This window comes from Nerophis ophidion, linkage group LG03 (genome assembly GCF_033978795.1).
Source record: "Nerophis ophidion isolate RoL-2023_Sa linkage group LG03, RoL_Noph_v1.0, whole genome shotgun sequence".
In the NCBI taxonomy this organism is placed as follows: domain Eukaryota; kingdom Metazoa; phylum Chordata; class Actinopteri; order Syngnathiformes; family Syngnathidae; genus Nerophis; species Nerophis ophidion.
In genome coordinates this window covers 60,829,799-60,850,877 of record NC_084613.1, presented here as the reverse complement: position 1 = coordinate 60,850,877, position 21,079 = coordinate 60,829,799, and the positions used below count along the sequence as shown (strand labels likewise).

Below are 21,079 nucleotides of genomic sequence, written 5' to 3'. Positions count from 1 at the left end.
TATGCTAAAGGTTGTAAGTGTTGTAAGCGCATACAAATGTTTCAAATTAGATTTTCTTCTAAGGTTATATTTCTTCTCTGGTTGAGATTAATTGCTGTACATTGTTGGGTGGCAGGTTATAGTTTGCGTTGTACATACTTTTTAGCTGTTTGCAAATGCACCAAATCGTTGCATTTCAATATTTGGGATTTAATAAATAAAGGGTTTGTATGTTCTCTATATCCAACATTATATATTATTCTAATTGATCTTTTTTGTAACACAGTTAGTGAATGAATTGCACATTTGTAGTTGTTTCCCCATATTTCTACACAATAACTCAGAAATGTTAACAATCGCGAGCAGTAGAAAATTTGAAGTGATTTTTGGTCCAGAACATATTTTGCTTTGTTCATTATTGATGTGTTTCTTGCTACCTTATGTTGTATATTTTTTTACATGAGGTTTCCAGTTCATTTTGTCATCTATTAATATACCTAAAAATGTGTTTTCTATTACCCTTTCAATGTCTACTATGTCTATTTGTATGTGTTTGTTCTCTTCGTCATATCTCTCTAACCTGCTCCATGTCGCCACTCCCTCACGTTTCCCAAAATCTTCTTCATCCATCCATCTCACTGTCCCTTTATTTTAACTGTCCACTGTGGGTGCCCGAGCTTACCACCAGACCTTCGTAACTTAGACTCAATATCCCTCTTCAAATCAAGACTCAAAACACACCTAATGCTGACTGCTTATTCATTGTAAATCTTATCAATCTTTGCTGTTGTTGTTGTTGTTGTTTTTATCCAATTGATTTTATTGTTTTGATTTTATACGGTGTCCTTGAGTGCCCAGAAAGGCGCCTTATAAGTCAAATTTATTATTATCATTATTATTATTATTATCGCTGATGAGCTCCCTGGGCTTCTTAAGCCAGAGCAGACCTGCGTTATGGGCCAGAACCTAGCGACCTGTTCCAGTACAGTAAGCCGACTTATCAAGCTCTTTGCACACTCTCTCTCTCTGTGTTTTTCCCCCTCCGTGTTCATTTATCTTGTGTCCCTTGTCGTCATCCAGCAGCATTCCTCCGTTCCCGTCACAAGCTGCCTGTCTCGTCTCCCCGTGTTCCCTTCGGTTGCCTGGCTGCCTCTTGGATCTCGAGCTATCGCCTGGACACGGACTCTGACGCTTTGCTCCTGCCTTCGACCTTTCGCCTGCTCACGGATCTCCGAGCTTGTCTTTCCCCCTTGGACTTCTGCACCTTGCTCAAAACTACCGGTAACACTCAACAGCTAATTACCCCACATAGTCGCACACCACACACATTTGGATTAGTTTCACACTTCATTTCCATATTATTATATTTAATAAATCATAGAGCTAAATGAGGTCCTGCATTCTGTGCCGTCTTCTTCCCACTGTAGCGTAAAAGGTTAAGTAGCTTCTTACCCAGTTCAAGACCAACCATCTGATGCCATATCTTTATAATGTGTTTATTAATACACTGTGATTGATTGTGTCAAATGCTTTTGTTAAAGCCATAAACACTGCAGCAGCAGCACATTTTTTTATCCATTGCATTGGTGATCTCTTCCGTTATTTCATTATTTTTTAATGCCATTGTTTTTGAGATGTTGGCTCAGTATCCGTATTGGTTGTCTGTGAGTGTTTAATTTTTTTTTATTTAGTTATTGTATTTATTTATTTTTATTAATTAATCAATCCAACAAAATAATACACAATAATACATTAATAATACAATTACATGTCCAAAACCAAACCTGGCCCAGCAACATTCAGAATAGCAATCCACAGATCATTTGAAAGGACACACAAACATGACACAAAACATTCCAAAAGTAGTTAAACAAAAATGAGTAATATCAACAACAGTATCAATATTAATAAGAATTTCAACATAGCAGTGATTAGAAATCCCTCATCGACATTATCAGCACATTTTTATTCATGAATGTGTCCAATCCGTTGTCAAAATGTTTTTCAATAATTTTAGAAAATGATTTAGAGTTGGGCAGCACGGTGTACAGGGGTTAGTGGATGTGCCTCACAATCCAAAGGTCCTGGGTAGTCCTGAGTTCAATCCCGGGCTCGGGATCTTTCTGTGTGGAGTTTGCATGTTCTCCCTGTGACTGCGTGGGTTCCCGCCGGACTACCCGGCTCCCTCCCACCTCCAAAGACATGCACCTGGGATAGGTTGATTGGCAACACTAAATTGTGTGAATGTGAGTGTGATGTTGTCTGTCTCTCTGTTTCGGCCCTGCGATGAGGGCACGACTTGTCCGCCCGAATGCAGCTGAGATAGGTTCCCGCACCCCCCGCAACTCAAGGAAGGGACAAGCGGTAGAAAATGGATGGATGGATTTAGAGTTGGGCTGCACGGTGAAACAGGGGTAAGTGCATGTGCCTCACAATACGAAGATCCCTTTGTAGTACTGAGTTCAATCTCGGGCTTGGGATCTTTCTGTGTGGAGTTTGCATATTCTTCCCCTGACTGCGTGGGTTCCCTCCGGGTACTCCGGCTTCCTCCCAACTCCAAAAACATGCATCTGGGGATTGGTTAATTGGCAACACTAAATTGGCCCTACTGTGTGAATGTGAGTGTGAATTTTGTCTGTCTATCCGTGTTGGCCTTGCGATGAGGTGGCAATTTGTCCAGGGTGTACGCCGCCTTCCGCCCAAACGCAGCTGAGATAGGCTCCATCACCCCCCGCAACCCCAAAAAGAGACAAGCGGTAGGAAATGGATGGATGGATTTAGAGTTGGGCAGCACGGTGGTACCGGGGTTAGTGCATGTGCCTCACAATACGAAGGTACTGGGTAGTCCTGAGTTCAATCCCGGGCTCGAGATCTTTCTGTGTGGAGTTTGTATGTTCTCCCCGTGACTGCGTGGGTTCCCTCCAGGTACTCCGGCTTCCTCCCACCTACAAAAACATCCACCTGGGGATAGGTTGATTGGCAACACTAAATTGGCCCTAGTGTGTGAATGTGGGTGTGAATGTTGTCTGTCTATCTGTTTTGGCCCTGCGATGAGGCCGCGACTTGTCCAGGGTGTACACTGCTTTCCGCAGGAATGCAGCTGAGATAAGCTCCAGCACCCCCGCGGACCCAAAATGGGACAAGCGGTAGAAAATGGATGGATGGATGGATTTAGAGTTGGGCAGCACAGTGGAACAGGGGTAAATGCATGTGCCTCACAATACGAAGGTCCTGGGTAGTCCTGAGTTCAATCCCGGGCTCGGGATTTTTCTGTGTTGAGTTTGCATGTTCTCCCTGTGACTGCGTGGGTTCCCGCTAGAGTACCCGGCTTCCTCTCACCTCCAAAATATTCACCTAGGGATAGGTTGATTGGCAACACTAACTTGTGTGAATGTGAGTGTGAATGTTGTCTGTCTGTGTTGGCCCTGCGATGAGGTGACGACTTGTCCAGGGTGTACGCCGCCTTCCGCCCGAATACAGCTGAGATAGGTTTCCGCCCCCCCCGCGACCCCTGAAAGGGACAAGCGGTAGTAAATGGATGGATGGATGGATTTAGAGTTGGGCTGTACGGTGAAACAGGGGTAAGTGCATGTGCCTCACAATACGAAGGTCCCTTTGTAGTCCTGAGTTCAATCCCGGGCTTGGGATCTAGGAAAAAAAACTCACACCCAGTGGGACATCAGTGACAATGATGACTATGAGAAACCTTGGAGAGGACCGCATATGTCCCCCCTGCCCCTCTAGGGGATTTTTCTGTGCATGTGCCTCACAATACGAAGGTCCTGGGTAGTACTGAGTTCAATCCCGGGCTCGAGATCTTCCTGTGTGGAGTTTGCATGTTCTCCCCGTGACTGCATGGGTTCCCTCCGGGTACTCCGGCTTCCTCCCACCTCCAAAAACATCCACTGATTGGCAACACTAAATTGGCCCGAGTGTGTGAATGTGGGTGTAAATGTTGTCTATCTGTTTTGGCCCTGCGAAGAGGGCGACTTGTCCAGGGTGTACACCGCCTTCCGCCCGAATGCAGCTGAGATAGGCTCCAGCACCCCCTGCCCCCTCAAAATGGGGACAAGCGGTAGGAAATAGATGGATGGATGGATTTAGAGTTGGGCAGCACAGTGGAACAGGGGTAAGTGCATGTGCCTCACAATACGAGGTCCTGGGTAGTCCTGAGTTCAATCCCGGGCTCGGGATCTTTCCGTGTGGAGTTTGCATGTTCTCCCCGTGACCGCGTGGGTTCCCTCCGGGTACTCTGGCTTCCTCCCACCTCCAAAAACATCCACCTGGGGATAGGTTGATTGGCAACACTAAATTGGCCCTAGTGTGTGAATGTGGGTGTAAATGTTGTCTGTCAATCTGTGTTGGCCCTGCGATGAGGTGGCAACTTGTCCAGGGTGTACGCCGCCTTCCATCCGAATGCAGCTGAGATAGGCTCCAGCACCCCCCGCAACCCCAAAAAGGGACAAGCGGTAGCAAATGGATGGATGGATGGATGGATGGATTTAGAGTTGGGCAGCACGGTGGAACCGGGGTAAGTCATCAATCAATCAATCAATCAATAAATGATTATTTATATAGCCCTAAATCACTAGTGTCTCAAAGGGCTGCACAAACCACAACACAAACCACAACACAAACCACAACATCATCCTCGGTAGAGCCCACATAAGGGCAAGGAAATCTCACACCCAGTGGGACGTCGGTGACAATGATGACTATGAGAAACCTTGGAGAGGACTGCATATCTGTTTTGGCCCTGCGAGGAGGGCGACTTGTCCAGGGTATACCCCGCCTTCCGCCCGAAAGCAGCTGAGTTAGGCTCCATCACCCCCCGCAACCCCAAAATGGGACAAGCGGTAGGAAATAGATGGATGGGATGGATTTTGAGGTAATATTTAGATTCAACATTTAGATTGATCATTTAATTAATACCTTAACTGTGAAAAAAATTTGCTGAATGTGAGAAAGGTAATATATATGTGAGAAAACTTGGCTAAATATTAAAGATATAGCCGTTAGAAAAAGTGTGATTGCATGGTTCCCCATGAAAATGTGACTGCACCGATCGTGCTCCATGGGAAGGCGTGAATTAAAGCACATCCTCCCTATGATCATCAACGCGTCATATAATGTTTCGGATTAGGCTCCTCCCCCTGTCTCCATCGCCCGCTTCACTCAATCTCCGCTCGGACTGTTGGACAGAAGAGGCGTCTCACCCACTGCTGTCCTGACCGCGGAGGGGGCGGGCGGAAGATGGTTGACTTTTTAACCGGGCACGCCGAACCCTCGGCGGCGTGGCCAGCGTCCATAGGGCCGCTGAGAATCGACCAAACACCCGCCGTCTGGCGCCTGTGAAGAGCTTCTTCCCACCTCACTGCAAATATTGACAGAAGTATCAGCGAGAAAACATGGCAGAAACGGAGAAAGAAGGAAGACCCCCGGAACATAAAAGAAGCCGTAAACCAGCACACCCGGTGAAGAGGGAGATAAACGAGGAAATGAAGGTAAGAAGAGTCTGCATGTGTCTAATCACCTTATGTTGCTTTATGACCCAAGTTGTATTGTTTCAACAGTAAGTTTTAAAGCGTGAGATACACCGCAGCGGTGTGTTTCTGAGCGATAATTCACATGGTAAATAGGAAACGCTGTGCGCCGTGAAGGCACCTCCACTACTATTATTGCCATCAACGCTGCACACTCACAATTAGTACACATCAGCGTGAGGGGGGGCACTCCTCGCGATGCGTTCACGGAGTCAGATGCGTTTGGGTGCTCTGGCCAGATGCGTGTGCTCCAGATGTGCGTCTGTTGAGAGCTTTACGCACCGTGTCGGGCCTGCAAGGTTCGACGCCCCCCTCCCCATATTGATCCAAAACACGTTGTTTCCATTACCGGATTTAATGCCCTGCATATCATGATATTTGAGCTCAAATGCGGTTAATCGAGGTGGAAGAAAGTGATCTTGGCATTTTGTGTGTACGTGCGCGCGCGCGTGTGTGTGCGCGCATCCGCTTTGTCTCCATTTGGGCATTGTTTGTACACATTTTGGGCAGTCTCGTGCAAAACGCTCTTCTGGGTGGATGTGCAGAGATTTTACAGAAATTATTGTGGAAATTTCGATTTTTAGTTGCAATGAAAAGCAGGATTGCAACCCTTTTGTGTTAAGAGCCATCCAATATGCAGACATCAACTCTAGACCACTATTTTTTTTCTAATTTCTAATTCAAATTATTATTAAATGCTTTTATATTTGTGTTACCATTTGCACATTGTCAATCCACATTCTATTTCAAAATGGTGACACTTGAACACAGGTGCAAACTTTTAAATATTCAGATAAAAAAGTGTCAGTGTTAAAGGCCCACTGAAACCCACGAAGTCTGATAGTTTATATATCAATGATGAAATATTAACATTGCAACACATGCCAATACGGCCTTTTTAGTTTACTATATTACAATTTTAAATTTCCCGGGAGTTTCGTCGTTGAAACGTCGTGTAATGATGACGTGTACGCAAAACGTCACAGATTTTTAGGAAGTATGAGCGCTGCGCACACACACAGCTAAATGTCGTCTGCTCTAACGGCATAATTATACAGTTTTTTGGACATCTGTGTTGCTGAATCTTTCGCAATTTGTTCAATTAATATTGGAGAAGTGGAGAAGTCACAGTAGAAAGATGGAGTTGGGAAGCTTTAGCCTTTAGCCACACAAACACACGGTGATTCCTTGTTTAAAATTCCTGGAGGTGAAACTTTCCTTTGGATCAGAGCGCGCTCAAGTGAACATGGATCCCGACCACATGTCAACCAGCAGGTTTCGGTGAGAAAATTATGTTTAAAAAGTCAGTTCTTACCGGAGAAAAGCTGAGCTTGTGCCGTCCATAGCTGCCGTCGACTCCCCTGAGACACTGCGCGTCAAGACACCCGTGGAGACACCCCTCCGACTTTCAGGTAATATTAAACTCACTAAAACACAAGCAACACAATAGAAAGATAAGGGATTTACCAGAATTAACCTACTAAATGTGTCTAAAAACATCAGAATCCGTCCCAATGCAATCGTGTTTTTTTTTATTTAACTTTTTTTTTCTTCTAGTCCGTCGCTATCAATATCCTCAAACACGAATCTTTCATCTTCGCTCAAATTAATGGGGAAATTGTTGTTTTCTCGGTCCGAATAGCACTTTTTGTTGGAGGCTTCCATTAAAAACAATGTGAATATCTGAGGAGCCATCAAACGTGTGACGTCATTGTCTGCTACTTCCGGTAGAGTCAGGGCATTTCTCTTAGCACCGAAAGTTGCGAACTTTATCGTCGATGTTCTCTACTAAATCCTTTCAGCAAAAATATGGCAATACCGCGAAATGATCAAGCATGGCACATAAAATTGACCTGCTATCCCCGTTTAAATAAGAAAATGTCATTTCAGTAGGCCTTTAAAAAATAATGTTGTGAATGACGGTAGCAGAGGGGCTAGTGCGTCTGCCTCACAATACGAAGGTCCTGAGTAGTCAGGGTTCAGTCCCTTCGTTGTCCTGAGTTAAATCCCGGGCTTGGGATCTTTCTGTGTGGAGTTTGCATGTCCTCCCCGTGACTACGTGGGTTCTCTCCGGGTACTCCGGCTTCCTTCCACTTCCAAAGACATGAACCTGGGGATAGGTTGATTGGCAACCCTGAATTGGCCCTAGTGTGTGAATGTGAGTGTGAATGTTGTCTGTCTATTTGTGTTGGCCCTGGGATGAGGTGGCGACTTGCCAGATTGTTGCTGAGATAGGCACCAGCGCCCCCTGCAACCCCAAAGGGAATATGCGGTGTAAAATGGATGGATTTTGTGAATGAATTATCAGTAACAAACATTGAAAAGCGGCAGTTATAAATACACTTTGGTTCTGCCTAATGCTCTTGGTTAAATTAATACAAGTGTAAACGGGATGTTCCTCAATATAACTTGTTGAACCTAAACAAAAAAAACATACTGAAACCCATCCCTCCATTTTCTACCGCTTGTCCCTTTTGGAGTCGCGGGGGGTGTTGGAGCCTATCTCAGGTGCATTGGGGCGGAAGGCGGCGTACACCCTGGACAAGTAGCCACCGCATCACTGCCATACTGAAATATGTTATTAAATTAATAAAATTCAGTTCAGTTCCATTTTATTTTGAACATGCATTCGATGCAATGTAATGCATCACACAATACCAGTTGTTTCATTACAGCACGTCCAAAAAGGAGTAGGAAGAAGCAGAGCTTATTTAATCCTACCCCTTTTCATACCATTGCAATTTTATCCAATGTCCTTGTTCTCTGTAACAGAACAGTGAACAAATAAATAATATACCATAGTAAGCATACACATATTAAATACATAAATAATCTTTGTCTCAATGGAAAAAAAAAGGACAAAAGGGTTGAAGATGTTCATCATAATTCTTGTTCTGTGTTCTTTGTGAACACTGGTAGTTTGAAAAGTCTCTTAAACGGAATCATATTGGTGCTTTGTTTGATTTCTTTGGTTAAGCCGTTCCATAATTTAATTCCACATACTAATATAATAAAGGTTTTAAGTGTTTTAAATCAGATTTTCCTTTAAGCTTATATTGAATCGAATTCAAGATTCAAGGTGAAGGGTTAAATTAATTATTTTGTTGGATATTTTAAATATACTGCATAAATGATGTTGGTCCAGGTTTCATTAATTCTACAATAAATATTGTGTGTCATTTTGAATATATTTTTCTGTAATTAATTAAAACAAATGGTATTGTACTAATAAAGTATTGTGATTGTGAATGCCAAGTTCATAAAGTTCTGTACATGTAAGCTTCCCTGCATGTCTTGTTGAATTTTGTGGCAATATTCGAATATTAAGTGCAAGGAAATAAAAATTTCCTTTGACTGAAGAGAAACAATATATCAGTCTTCCAGTATATACAAATCTTGAACACAAACTGTTGAATTAATATGATTTTTTTTTGTCTTTGTTTATTGTTTAAGCCATAATTTCAAGTTGTCCTATAGCAGGAGGAACTATTCATAAAAATCTGATCAGGCAAAGAAGAGAGAGAGGTAAACATGTTCTTGTTCTCTCCAGGGATTTTTGTTTTTTAATATCAGGAACATGATAAGTGAATTTGTAGACAGCTGTCAGAAATAAAGGAAATGTATGACATATTTACTACAATAAGAAAAAAAATGCATTTCTTGATTCAACGATGATGGTGAACGACATGGGGATCCAATTTACACCGCTCGCCTTGTTTTGTTGACATTATCAATGCCAACTTATTGTTGACCATGTTGTACTGAGAAGTCGGGCAGATGCCTGTGAATTACACAATTTCCTGGTTGATTGGTCTTGATCGTATTGTACCTCTGCCATTACTGATTCTCTGCATGTTATAGTAGTGACACCACAAACAAAAAAACATATACACTTCTGGAGTAAACTCCCCCTACAAAAATCAATTTTATTTTGACTGCAAATTATTTTTGCGGCTTCTGGGGTACATTTACCCCTGCAAAATTGGTAATTGTAAATTGCACAATTACATTTTTTTTCGGTATGATGCAGCACAGTTCTACTGCCATAGCAGAATGTTAAAGTAATCTCTTTGACTCTGTCAATATGCGCAATATTGTCAATAATTGGTCTTGTTATATGGTGCAGGTAGACATAGTGTTGTGGATTTTTTTTGTGTGGGTGTGATAATGTAAAATAGAGGTGCATTATGTCGATGGTGTTATGATCCGCTGCCCACATCATATGTTTTGTGGATTTTTGCGTTTGTTTGTGCACTTCATTGTTTGTTCTGTCACCAAGGTTTCTTATTAGTTTCACCTGTCCCTTGCTTTTGACGCGCACCTGCCTAGAGATTACGTCCTTATTCAAGCCTGCCTTTTCTGTCCACTCATTCTCGCTTCGTAGTTTGTGTTTCACGCCGTTTGTGTTTCGCAACAGTAACGACTCTGTTCCCGATCCTGTTTTCCGTTTCGCAACCTTGCTAGCTTCCACGCTAAGTATATATTTTCTCTCTAGCTCCCATGCTAGCGCTCCTGGTTCTTTGTAGCTCCCATGCTAGTTCTATTTGTTTTGCCTTTTGTGCCCAGTGCCAGTGTTTCTGTTCTTAGTCTGTTTTTAGTTCAAAAAGACCATTATTTCTTACCTTCACGCTGAGTCCGAGCCCGATCTGCATCAAGGAAGAACGAACCGCATCACCATGCTACCCAGACGTTACAGATGGTTTCCGATCTACTGGTACCAAAACCGATACCGATCACATGTATTAACTGTACATTTCTCAATTTATTTGTGATAAGTGCTATTGGCAGTTTAATAATATCAACACAATATTTAGGGCAGTTCTTTGTTCTCTTTTATTACATACAATTTGTTTAAGCAAAACAAAGTCAATAGTAACAATACCAAAACAAATACTGTTATATACTTCTCATTTAAATCCTTTGGTTCTTCTCCTTAAAGTCATCCTCTGTTCTGGAAATTATTCCCTGAATTTGTAAACATCAACAAAATACAAAACACAAAATGATTTAGAAAAAATAAAAATATTGACTGAATCGCGCTAGTATCGATCATATTACCCTTGGTATCAACACCACCAATATATGGGTGGATTTGCCTTCTCCTGACGTGTTGTTTACGTCTATTGACATACCAACATAGGGCTGGGCGATATATCGATATACTCGCTATATCGCAGGTTTGTCTCTGTGCGATATAGAAAATTACTAGATCGTGATATTCAAGTATACGTTCTCACGCAGTGCTGGCATTACACTACAGGCTCTCCTTGCTCTTTCTTGTCTGTCCTTCTCACAGACAGACTAGCGCACCTTCTTACACACGTCACACGTCACATACGTATACGCCCTCGCGGAGCAGAAAGGTAGCAGCATGGGTAACGTTAGCTGTGATGCTAGCGGAGTGGTAATACGAGAGAGAAGGTGCGAATCTGGTAACAAATGAAGGAATAATTAATTCCCAAGAAAAACAGCTGGGGGTCCATCGTCTTGCAGTGTTTTGGCTTCAAGTGGGAAGATGTCGAACAGACAACCATAATTTTTCAAGTGTGGGGCAAAAGCGTTGCTATGAAAAGTAGCATTACTGCTAATATGTAGCATCATTTGAAAAGTCACCTGCTAGAGAATGAAGAGTGCTTACTGCACATTTCAACATCTCCATTCAATATTTCCAGATCAACACCGTATGAAAAAAATAGTGATTTTTTTCGAGTTGTGATTTCCTGCATGAAAGTTTGAAATGAGCATATCTTAATGCAGTATGAACAATAATGTTTTAGTGTAGACACATAGAATTAACATACTGCTGTGATTATATGTATCAAGTGTTAATTCAAGGCTAAGGCAAAATATTGATATATATATTGTGTATCGCGATATGTGCTAAAAAATATTGCGATATTAAAAAAATGGCCATATCCCCCAGCCCTATACCAAACGTTGTGATATTATATTTTCTCTCAACTCTTATTAATCTACTTGATAATTTCTTGTTAATACCTACTTACTTTCTGCTGTAACGCGCTTCCATCTACACTCCTTAAACTTTACTAAGCTCCTATATCTCGGTGTTCTTTAAAGCTTGCTTAGCGAATAGCTTGGCTATTAGTATGCCTGCTCCCAGCTTGCTGTCGGTGTGTAGCATGTTTAGCCTCGGACTGCAGGGATAATGTTACTTAAGATACAAAGAAATGCAGTTCATATTCCGCAATAGAGGTGATCATTACTAACTAATATCACTAACTCAATTTACTGCTAGCTAGTCAGCCGGAGACTAAAAGTAAAAACAGTATCTGCCAGAGGGGATTGGCCTCCACATACTTTTTCATGAAAATTTGTCCGATAGGGATTGGTGGCAGATTGATCAGCATATCCCTGGTACCATGTAAAACAGAGGTGCATTATGTTACATCTGTCCCAAATTATGTTTGCGGTGTTGTAATATTGGTCATATTTGGTAAGGTTAACTTCTTGGTTGTTAAGATGAACTTACAACATCAGCAAGGAGTCCATTATCTGTTTTCTTTATCCGTATAAGCACCTCCTGGAGTGCCTTCATGCACAAAAATCAGTGTCATAGATAACTGTAATATGCATGATGACATCTTGGCACACCAATGATTAATTACTGTCGCTTTATTATGCAACTGACCAAATAATCAATTATTTGGGAAATGACAACACAAAGTGTTTCATCAATAGCCATCTGCAAATACAGTGTTGCACATGTAGGGAAAAGGGCCCACTGCCGGTTTTCCCGTCAATACGAGAAGTATAGATAGAATAGTTGTGGTAAAGGTATCAAAACACTTCTCAAATGGAAGACAAGTTCAATAGTTGCTCACTATTCAAACTTGAGTTTTCTCTCGTACAGTTCACAGAAACGCATACGAGGAAAAGTCTCCTTTTCACCCGCCAATGTGTAATTATTACCACTTTATGTAATTGATAGTATGACTGCATGCATTGATGTTGTGTTGCTGTTCTCAAAACATTGCTCCACGCACAGCAATGAAAAAGTGGTAGGATATGCCCACTTTAGTATTTTTTATGTCTTTTCATTTTTGATACTTTAACTCACAGCTTCAGGAAAAAACTCACACGCTCATACACAATTACACAATGATCCCTTGTAAGGGTTCTCACTGGAAATCCTGACAGTCTGACAGCATTGGCTTCATCTGGCTGCAGCTTAATGTGTGCCATGACAAAGTAAGCTGGTGAGCAATCAAGGGGAAGAAGTGGAGTGGGCATTGAGGGGAGAACGGAATGTATGGCGCATGCATGGGGCTGGCTAAGCTGTAAAAACTGTAACCTGAGTTTTGCCGTTGGATCCGATATCAAGGAAAGGAGAAGGAAATGAAAGCAGAGAGAAGGAGCAGGGGATTGGAAAAAGTAGAGATGGGAAAAGAGGATGAGGCATCTGGAAAAGGAAAAGTTGCCTTGATTTGGGAATTTTATCATGGTGTTCTGTGACCTGCAATGGTGACGTCCAGTTCCCATCTTCGTCGTTTCTGCAAGCTACACTAGTTACCTTTATCCAATGTCGAGAAATAAGTCTGAAATTTACTTTTTCAAATCACTTCTAGAAAAAAGGGCAGAAAAATATTGTGTACAGTTATTTTTTTTTTAAATGGTTGATTTATATAGGCTAGTAGGGTAAAGTGTTGTACCTGACTAGCCTATATAAATCAACCATTTATAAATACACGTCAGTAGGCTAAATGAACCTCTTCAATATGTGTACAGTTCATTTTAATTTTTCATACAACTGAAATGCGACCTTCTGTGGTTTTATTTTTGCATTCTTAAGATTGACAATACAACCTTACTCTTAGGATTCAAAATGGATCTGCTCATATAAGTTTCATAGGTCAGGAATAAAATAATATTTGTTTTTACTTTCACTGCTGGACATCTGAAAAACTTCTGCTCTATTATTGCCTTTTTGTCAAAAGAAAATATATATAATGGGAAAATGCAAACTGTGCAATATTTCTAAAAATACATTGCACAAGATGGGTAATCACAGTCTTGAATAGGTCAAAAATTAACAACATTGATGGTGATAGAGTAGACAAGTAGACAAAAAAGATTATTTTTACAATGCCTACTGAGCTCTAAAATTGTGCCTATTATTTTCTGGCGCCATCTGGTAGTTAAGGAGTGCAGACAGTTACACCAAAACAATATTTTCAGTTTTTTTCATCAGCAAGAATAAGAATAAGAATTTGGTTTTCATCGACAAAGCAAATTAATACACCAGGATTACAGTTTGTAAAAAATAGCAGTTTTAATGGGAGTGGATGGGACCAACTGAGTACTTAAGAGAAATATGTATACTTCATGTTTGTATGCCATTCTCTCATTCCACTGCTGCAATAAAAAACACAATGCAATTTTATAGATATGTAGAAAAGCTTCTTGGTGAAATTTTAGACAACTAACCTTCAAATTGAACAATCATATCACATAATGAGCACATGTGAAGCCCGTTTTGGGCCCTTGGGTTACACAAGGCACTGAGTCAGAAGCATAGTTGCTCTCTTTGGAAAGTACCTTAAGATACAGTTATGGGCATTGGCAGATGAGTAGAATTTCTGCCTTAAATTTAAAGGTTTAACCAATTTGTGAAATGTATTGTTTATCCATTTTTGTGTAATGTTTAAAATGTGAATTAGCACGGTGCTGTGTAAACTGACACCGAAATAATTATTAATACAGTACCCTTCCATTAAAGAAAGAAAAAACATTCAATGGTCACCAATAACTTAGCTATAATGAAATATGACTGAAACAGGACTGAGGCTTCTTTTCTGCACCTGGAACCGGATGTCTTGAGTCATTTCAGGGTACAATGAAATTTCGAAGTATTCCGGAGCAAAATTTGCTGCCTATTGTCAGGAAACATGGTCTCAGTGCTAAGAACAAAACATTTGACTATTTTGATGTGGCCTATAGTAGGAGCTTTGATCCAAATCCTATTGAACATCTATTGAGGGAGCTGAAACATGCAGTCTGAACAAGGCACCCTTCAAAGCGAAGACATCTGGAGCAGTTTGATCACGAGAGTGAACCAAATTACGACATAGGTCTTCATTGACTGTTACAGAAGACCTTTGATTGCCTTAAAATGTCGAAGCCAGTTCCATTAATTTGTTTTTGAAAAGATACTCTTAGACCACAATTCAGTTGGTCTTTTTTTTGCTCCTGTGTATTCTTTTGTCTGCTTTTGATTGTCTGTCTACATATATATATATATATATATATATATATATATATATATATATATATATATATATATATATATATATATAATGTAATATATATATATATATATATATATATATATATATATATATATATATATATATATATATATATTTGTAGGTGTGGGAAAAATCACAAGACTACTTCGTCTCTACAGAACTGTTTCATGAGGGGTTCCCTCAATCATCAGGAGATATATATATATATATCATCAGGAGATATATATATATATATATGTATTAGGGGTGTGGGAAAAAATCGATTCAAATACGAATCGAATCAAATACGTTGTGCGATTCAGAATCGATTCTCATATTCTTTTTAAATCGTTTTTTAAATTTTTTTATTTATTATTATTTTTTTAATCAATCCAACAAACCACTACACAGCAATACCATAACAATGCAATCCAATTCCAAAACCAAACCTGACCCAGCTTCACTCAGAACTGCAATAAACAGAGCAATTGAGAGGAGACACAAACACGACACAGAACAAACCAAAAGTAGTGAAACAAAAATGAATATTATCAACAACAGTATCAATATTAGCTATAATTTCTGAATAGCAGTGATTAAAAATCCCTCATTTACATTATAATTAGACATTTATAAAAAAAAAAAGAACAATAGTGTCACAGTGGCTTACACTTGCATCGATTCTCATAAGCTTGACAACACACTGTGTCCAATGTTTTCACAAAGATAAAATAAGTCATATTTTTGGTTCGTTTAATAGTTAAAACAAATTTAAATTATTGCAATCAGTTGATAAAACATTGTCCTTTATAATTATAAAAGTTTTTTTTTAAATCTACTACTCTGCTAGCATGTCAGCAGACTGGGGTAGATCCTGCTGAAATCCTATGTATTGAATGAATACACAATCGTTTTGAATCGGAAAAATAGATATATTATCGAATCGCGACCCCAAGAATCGGTATTGAATCAAATCGTGGGACACCCAAAGATTCGCAGCTTTAATATATATTCTTTTGTCTGCTTTTGATTGTCTGTGTGTGTATATATATATATATATATATATGTATATATATATATATATATAAATATATATATATATATATATATATATATATATATATATATATATATATATATATATATACACACACACAGATGTACTATAAGTACTTATGTACTATATGTACTATATATTTATATGTATATATATATGATATATATATATATGATATATATATATACATATGATATATATATATATATATACATACATACATATATATATATATAAATATATATATATACACAGACAATCAAAAGCAGACAAAATAATACAAAGGGGCAAAAAAGTATCATTTCAAAAACAAATTAATGGAACTGGCTACATATATCTATCTATCTATGTATCTATCTATCTATCTATCTATCTATCTATCTATCTATCTATCTATCTATCTATCTATCTATCTATCTATCTATCTATCTATCTATCTATCTATCTATCTATCTATCTATCTATCTATCTATCATCTATCTATCTATCTATCTATCTATCTATCTATCTATCTATCTATCTATCTATCTATCTATCTATCCATCTATCTATCTCTCTATATATATGAAGTGAAGTGAATTATATTTATATAGCGCAAAGCGCTTTACATATATGCATATAAATATATCTACATATAAATATATCTATATAAAATGTAATATTGAGCTTGCTAATCATTCTGTTCTGAAGGACTCGATCAGAACATGTTTTAAAATAATTTACACAATATTTCAGCCAGCCAGAAAAGCCCCACCCTCCCCAGTTCAGTGTTATGGTTTCACCTTTATCGTTAGTTTTTAAGCCAAATACGCTGCCGAACATGCTTGTAAAACCATCTATGTCACGAGGTGACGAGGTTGCGTTGTCATGCCCTTTGGGAAAAAGAAAAAGAAAAAAAAGGGGGGGAACAGGTATTTTTCAAAAGGAGTAGAGTACCGTTATAGTATAAAGATTCAAATTTATGCAACTACATGTAGTGCATGAATTGTTTTTCCGTCAAAATGAAAATAATGAATACATTTAGTAAAAAAGCTAAAAAACTTTATTGACACACATTATTTCTCGGCTTTTGTGAGCCAAATAAAAAGATGTGGCGGTCCAGTTCTGGTCTTCGGCCCTTGAGTTTGACACCTGTGCCCTGTATGGTTAGAAGGTACATAATTATTCTGTTTATCTACCAACTGTCGTTCATACATTTTCTTTTGGTGGTGGTTTAAAAAAAGTTATATATGTGACTTGGCTCAACAAAGGTTGGGAAACACTTGTTCATAGTATCGAAACACGGTCCGATGATCTTACATCGAAACATTATGTCACTTTCTAATTACAGATGTCACTCGTATATCTTCATTCGCCGCCAGAATTACTTCATTCAATAATTGATAATTGACGTTTATAAATTGATTCAGAATCACGTACATGCATCTAACCCCCTACACACACCTAATACACAGTATACCTAACTAAACATTTGGTGTGGCTGATCAGCGCATTGCTGTCTTTTCATCCTCAGCTCCCCAAAAGCCAAAGTTTGTGCTGCTGCTCTATTGAGCCGCCAACCAAGATTATATTCTGCTTTTAATAACCCTCCCACTTTCTTCAAGTACTGGGGTGACACAGGGGACAAGGTGCTGGGGAAAAAAGCGTGGCAGAGTGAGGGAGATGCTTTGTTATCACTTGAAGAAGACATTCAATTTGTATGGAACTTATTTGCTTAGGGGGGAATCCTTGCTTTTGTGCAGTTTGTACTTGACTCTCACACAATGCTTTTGGTGTTAAACACTGATCTGTGAGACCTCTGGTGCTGTTTTTCTCATTTGTATTTCATATTTAACACTGAGCTGTGATACATCTTTCAAAGCAATGTGTATAAACAAGCCATCAACCTGGGGGTGCCATTGGAACAAGACAATTACTTTTTTAGCAATATAATTTTTGTAAGAACAAACATATTGCAGTACCTGCATTGAACATCATATTCGATGCTTCAGTGTCCAAAAAGGAGCCAAAGCAGAGGAGATAAACACGTTTGGAAGGGTGAACCGTCAGGAATCTACTGGCGCCGAGTAAATGGTCTGGAGAGCTTAAGTAACTATTCGAAAATGAGTATCAGGTGTGTGTGCACGGGGCTTCGCCCTGTGACCCACAAACCAGGCACTGAAAACAAAAAGAAGACTGGTGGCAGCAGAGCTGCCAGATCATGACCAGTAGTTTATTTCAAACATGCTGACAAAGTTACATCAAAATCCAAATTAGTGCCTGGAACTTTGAATACACGGACACAGTTGCAGTGATCTGTGTGGTAGCAAACAGCAGAGAAGTTTTTATAAAAAAATATAATGTGAGCGTGGATGTTGTCTATCTGTGTTGGCCCCTGTGATGAAGTGGCGACTTGTCCAGGGTGTAGCCCGCCTTCCGCCCGAATGCAGCTGACTCCGAAAGGGACAAGCGGTAGAAAATGGATGGATGGATATTAATGCACATATTTCAGTTATTTTCCCTATGTCACGATCCGTGACTCTGATCGTTAATGGTTTTGCCCTATTTATGTCTTTGTTCATGTTTCGTTTCTGGACTCTGCCGATCCTTGTTTGAGCACTTCCTTGTTTGTGTTAGTCACCATGGCAACGTATTGTGTTCCTCCTCACGGGCTCCTGTCACACACCTGTTTCTAATAATTATTTGTGTATTTAAGCCCACCTGGTTCCTTAGTTCGTCCTCGGTCCATTACTTGCTTTTCGCAACACGTCACGTTTTGTATCCTTGTGCCCTCGATTATTTTGTGCTAAGTTCCGCCTTAGCTTCACGTGCGTGTGGCACGTCGTTTAATGTTTTCTGTTTCCTGCTACGTTTTTAGCATTAGCTTTCCGTGCATTGGCACGCGCTTTGTTTTTCCCCTTTTTTGCACCAGTGTTCTTTTGTTTTATTATATTAAAACGTATTCTTACCTGCAATCCTGCTGACTGGTAGTGTGTGCATCCACGAAGTGGCAACTCCGCGCAACAAGTGCGCCGAACGCGTGACAGAATGGACCGATCTAAAAGCCACTTCGCACTCCTCCAGCCCCAGCAAGAACAGGTGTTCCTCTCCGATGAGGAAAAATCGGAGATCTTCCGGGAGCTCCGAGCAGACTCTTGTCCATGGGAGAGCGAGGACGACATTGGTGGCCTGGGAGCTATTCATGGCGAGGATAGCGGACGCGGAGGAACGCTTTCGCTCCCAGTCTCAAGCCACCCCGACATTGCCCTCAGCGCGCTGTACGCCGCGCGGTGACGTCACACCACCCAGGAGGAGAGCACTCCAGCGGCGGCCAGGCGCCGCGCAGGGGCGTGCACAAAATGAGTGCAGGACTTTCCCCTCAGCAGCGACTGCCAGGTGCTTTCCATGTGGCTTTTCTTCCCCGGCACCTGCTGTAAATCTGCCTGAGGGACGCGTGCGGCGCACACGCACAAGGCCAGCTCCCAGGCTTCCAAGCGCCCACCCTCCCATGCCCTCGACTGCCTCCAAGCTCGCACAAAACCCCCCCCCACCAACTCCATCTGGCATCTGGAATCTGCTTCCTGAGGGGGGGGGCAAGGCTGATGGTGTGTCAGTGGCACAGGCGGACCTCCTTCCATTGAGGTTGCTGCCTGCCTTGCCGCTGGCTCCGCCCGCGTCAACAGACAAGCCACCTGCCCCAGTGCCAGCACCACGCCAACCTCCCACGCCGGCACCACGCCAACCTCCCACGCCGGCACCACGCCAACCTCCCACGCCGGCACCACGCCAACCTCCCACGCCGGCACCACGCCAACCTCCCACGCCGGCACCACGCCAACCTCCCACGCCGGCACCACGCCAACCTCCCACGCCAGCACCGCGCCGGCCTCCACCTCAAAGTCCAGGTGCAAGCCGGCCTCCGAGTCCGAGTCCAGGTGCAAGCCGGCCTCCGAGTCCGAGTCCAGGTGCAAGCCGGCCTCCGAGTCCGAGTCCAGGTGCAAGCCGGCCTCCGAGTCCGAGTCCAGGTGCAAGCCGGCCTCCGAGTCCGAGTCCAGGTGCAAGCCGGCCTCCGAGTCCAGGTGCAAGCCGGCCTCCGAGTCCAGGTGCAAGCCGGCCTCCGAGTCCAGGTGCAAGCCGGCCTCCGAGTCCAGGTGCAAGCCGGCCTCCGAGTCAAAGTCCAAGCCGGCCTCCGAGTCAAAGTCCAAGCCGGCCTCCGAGTCAAAGTCCAAGCCGGCCTCCGAGTCAAAGTCCAAGCCGGCCTCCGAGTCAAAGTCCAAGCCGGCCTCCGAGTCCGAGTCAAAGTCCAAGCCGGCCTCCGAGTCCGAGTCAAAGTCCAAGCCGGCCTCCGAGTCCGAGTCAAAGTCCAAGCCGGCCTCCGAGTCCGAGTCAAAGTCCAAGCCGGCCTCCGAGTCCGAGTCAAAGTCCAAGCCGACGTCCGAGCCGACGTCCAAGCCGACGCCCGAGTCCAAGACGATGTCCAAGTCGACGTCCAATACGACACCCGAGTCGACGTCGGCGCCCGGGTCCACGCCGAGCGTCAGGTCCGGAACCGCGTCGGATGTGGGTGTGGCCGTGCCCAGGTCGTCCTCCTCGCAGGGCGCTTCCACCTCCAGGGGTGGGGCCGTACCCCGGGCGTCCTCCTCAGCGGGTGCTTCCACCCCCACGCCGGCCACGGTGGTGGCCCTTCCCAGGGCGTCCTCCCCGCAGGACGCGCCCTGGCCCTCGTCAGCCACGGATGTGGCCTCTGCGGGCCCGCCCGCCTAGACTTTTGTGGCCGCGGCGTCCCACCCGCCGCCGCCGCCTGTGGTGTCCTCGGTGGATTCGGGACACGGGACTTTCCAACCCTCCACCGGGTCCTCCCTCCGCCCTCCCTTCTCTTTTGGACTGTCTTGTTGTGGGGGGGGGGGGTTCTTTGTACTTTGGGGTTTTTGGGGCATCTGGGATCTGCCCCTTGGGGGGGGGGTAGTGTCACGATCCGTGACTCGGATCGTTAATGGTTTTGCCCTATTTATGTCTTTGTTCATGTTTCGTTTCTGGACTCTGCCGATCCTTGTTTGAGCACTTCCTTGTTTGTGTTGGTCACCATGGCAACGTATTGTGTTCCTCCTCACGGGCTCCTGTCACACACCTGTTTCTAATAATTATTTGTGTATTTAAGCCCACCTGGTTCCTTAGTTCGTCCTCGGTCCATTACTTGCTTTTCGCAACACGTCACGTTTTGTATCCTTGTGCCCTCGATTATTTTGTGCTAAGTTCCGCCTTAGCTTCACGTGCGT

The 21,079-nt window shown here is 42.3% G+C and overlaps 1 protein-coding gene across 2 annotated transcripts in view; it reads left to right on the top strand.

Annotated features, from left to right (window-relative positions):
• Window positions 1-5,154: 5,154 nt before the first annotated feature.
• sobpa (sine oculis binding protein homolog (Drosophila) a) overlaps window positions 5,155-21,079 on the top strand; it is a 103,949-nt gene continuing 88,024 nt past the window's right edge. For both annotated transcript variants that reach the window (XM_061895744.1, XM_061895743.1), the window contains exon 1: window positions 5,155-5,483. In XM_061895744.1, the coding sequence (XP_061751728.1) occupies window positions 5,388-5,483 (96 nt within the window). In that variant the 5' untranslated portion in view covers window positions 5,155-5,387. The remainder of the gene's footprint in view (window positions 5,484-21,079) is intronic.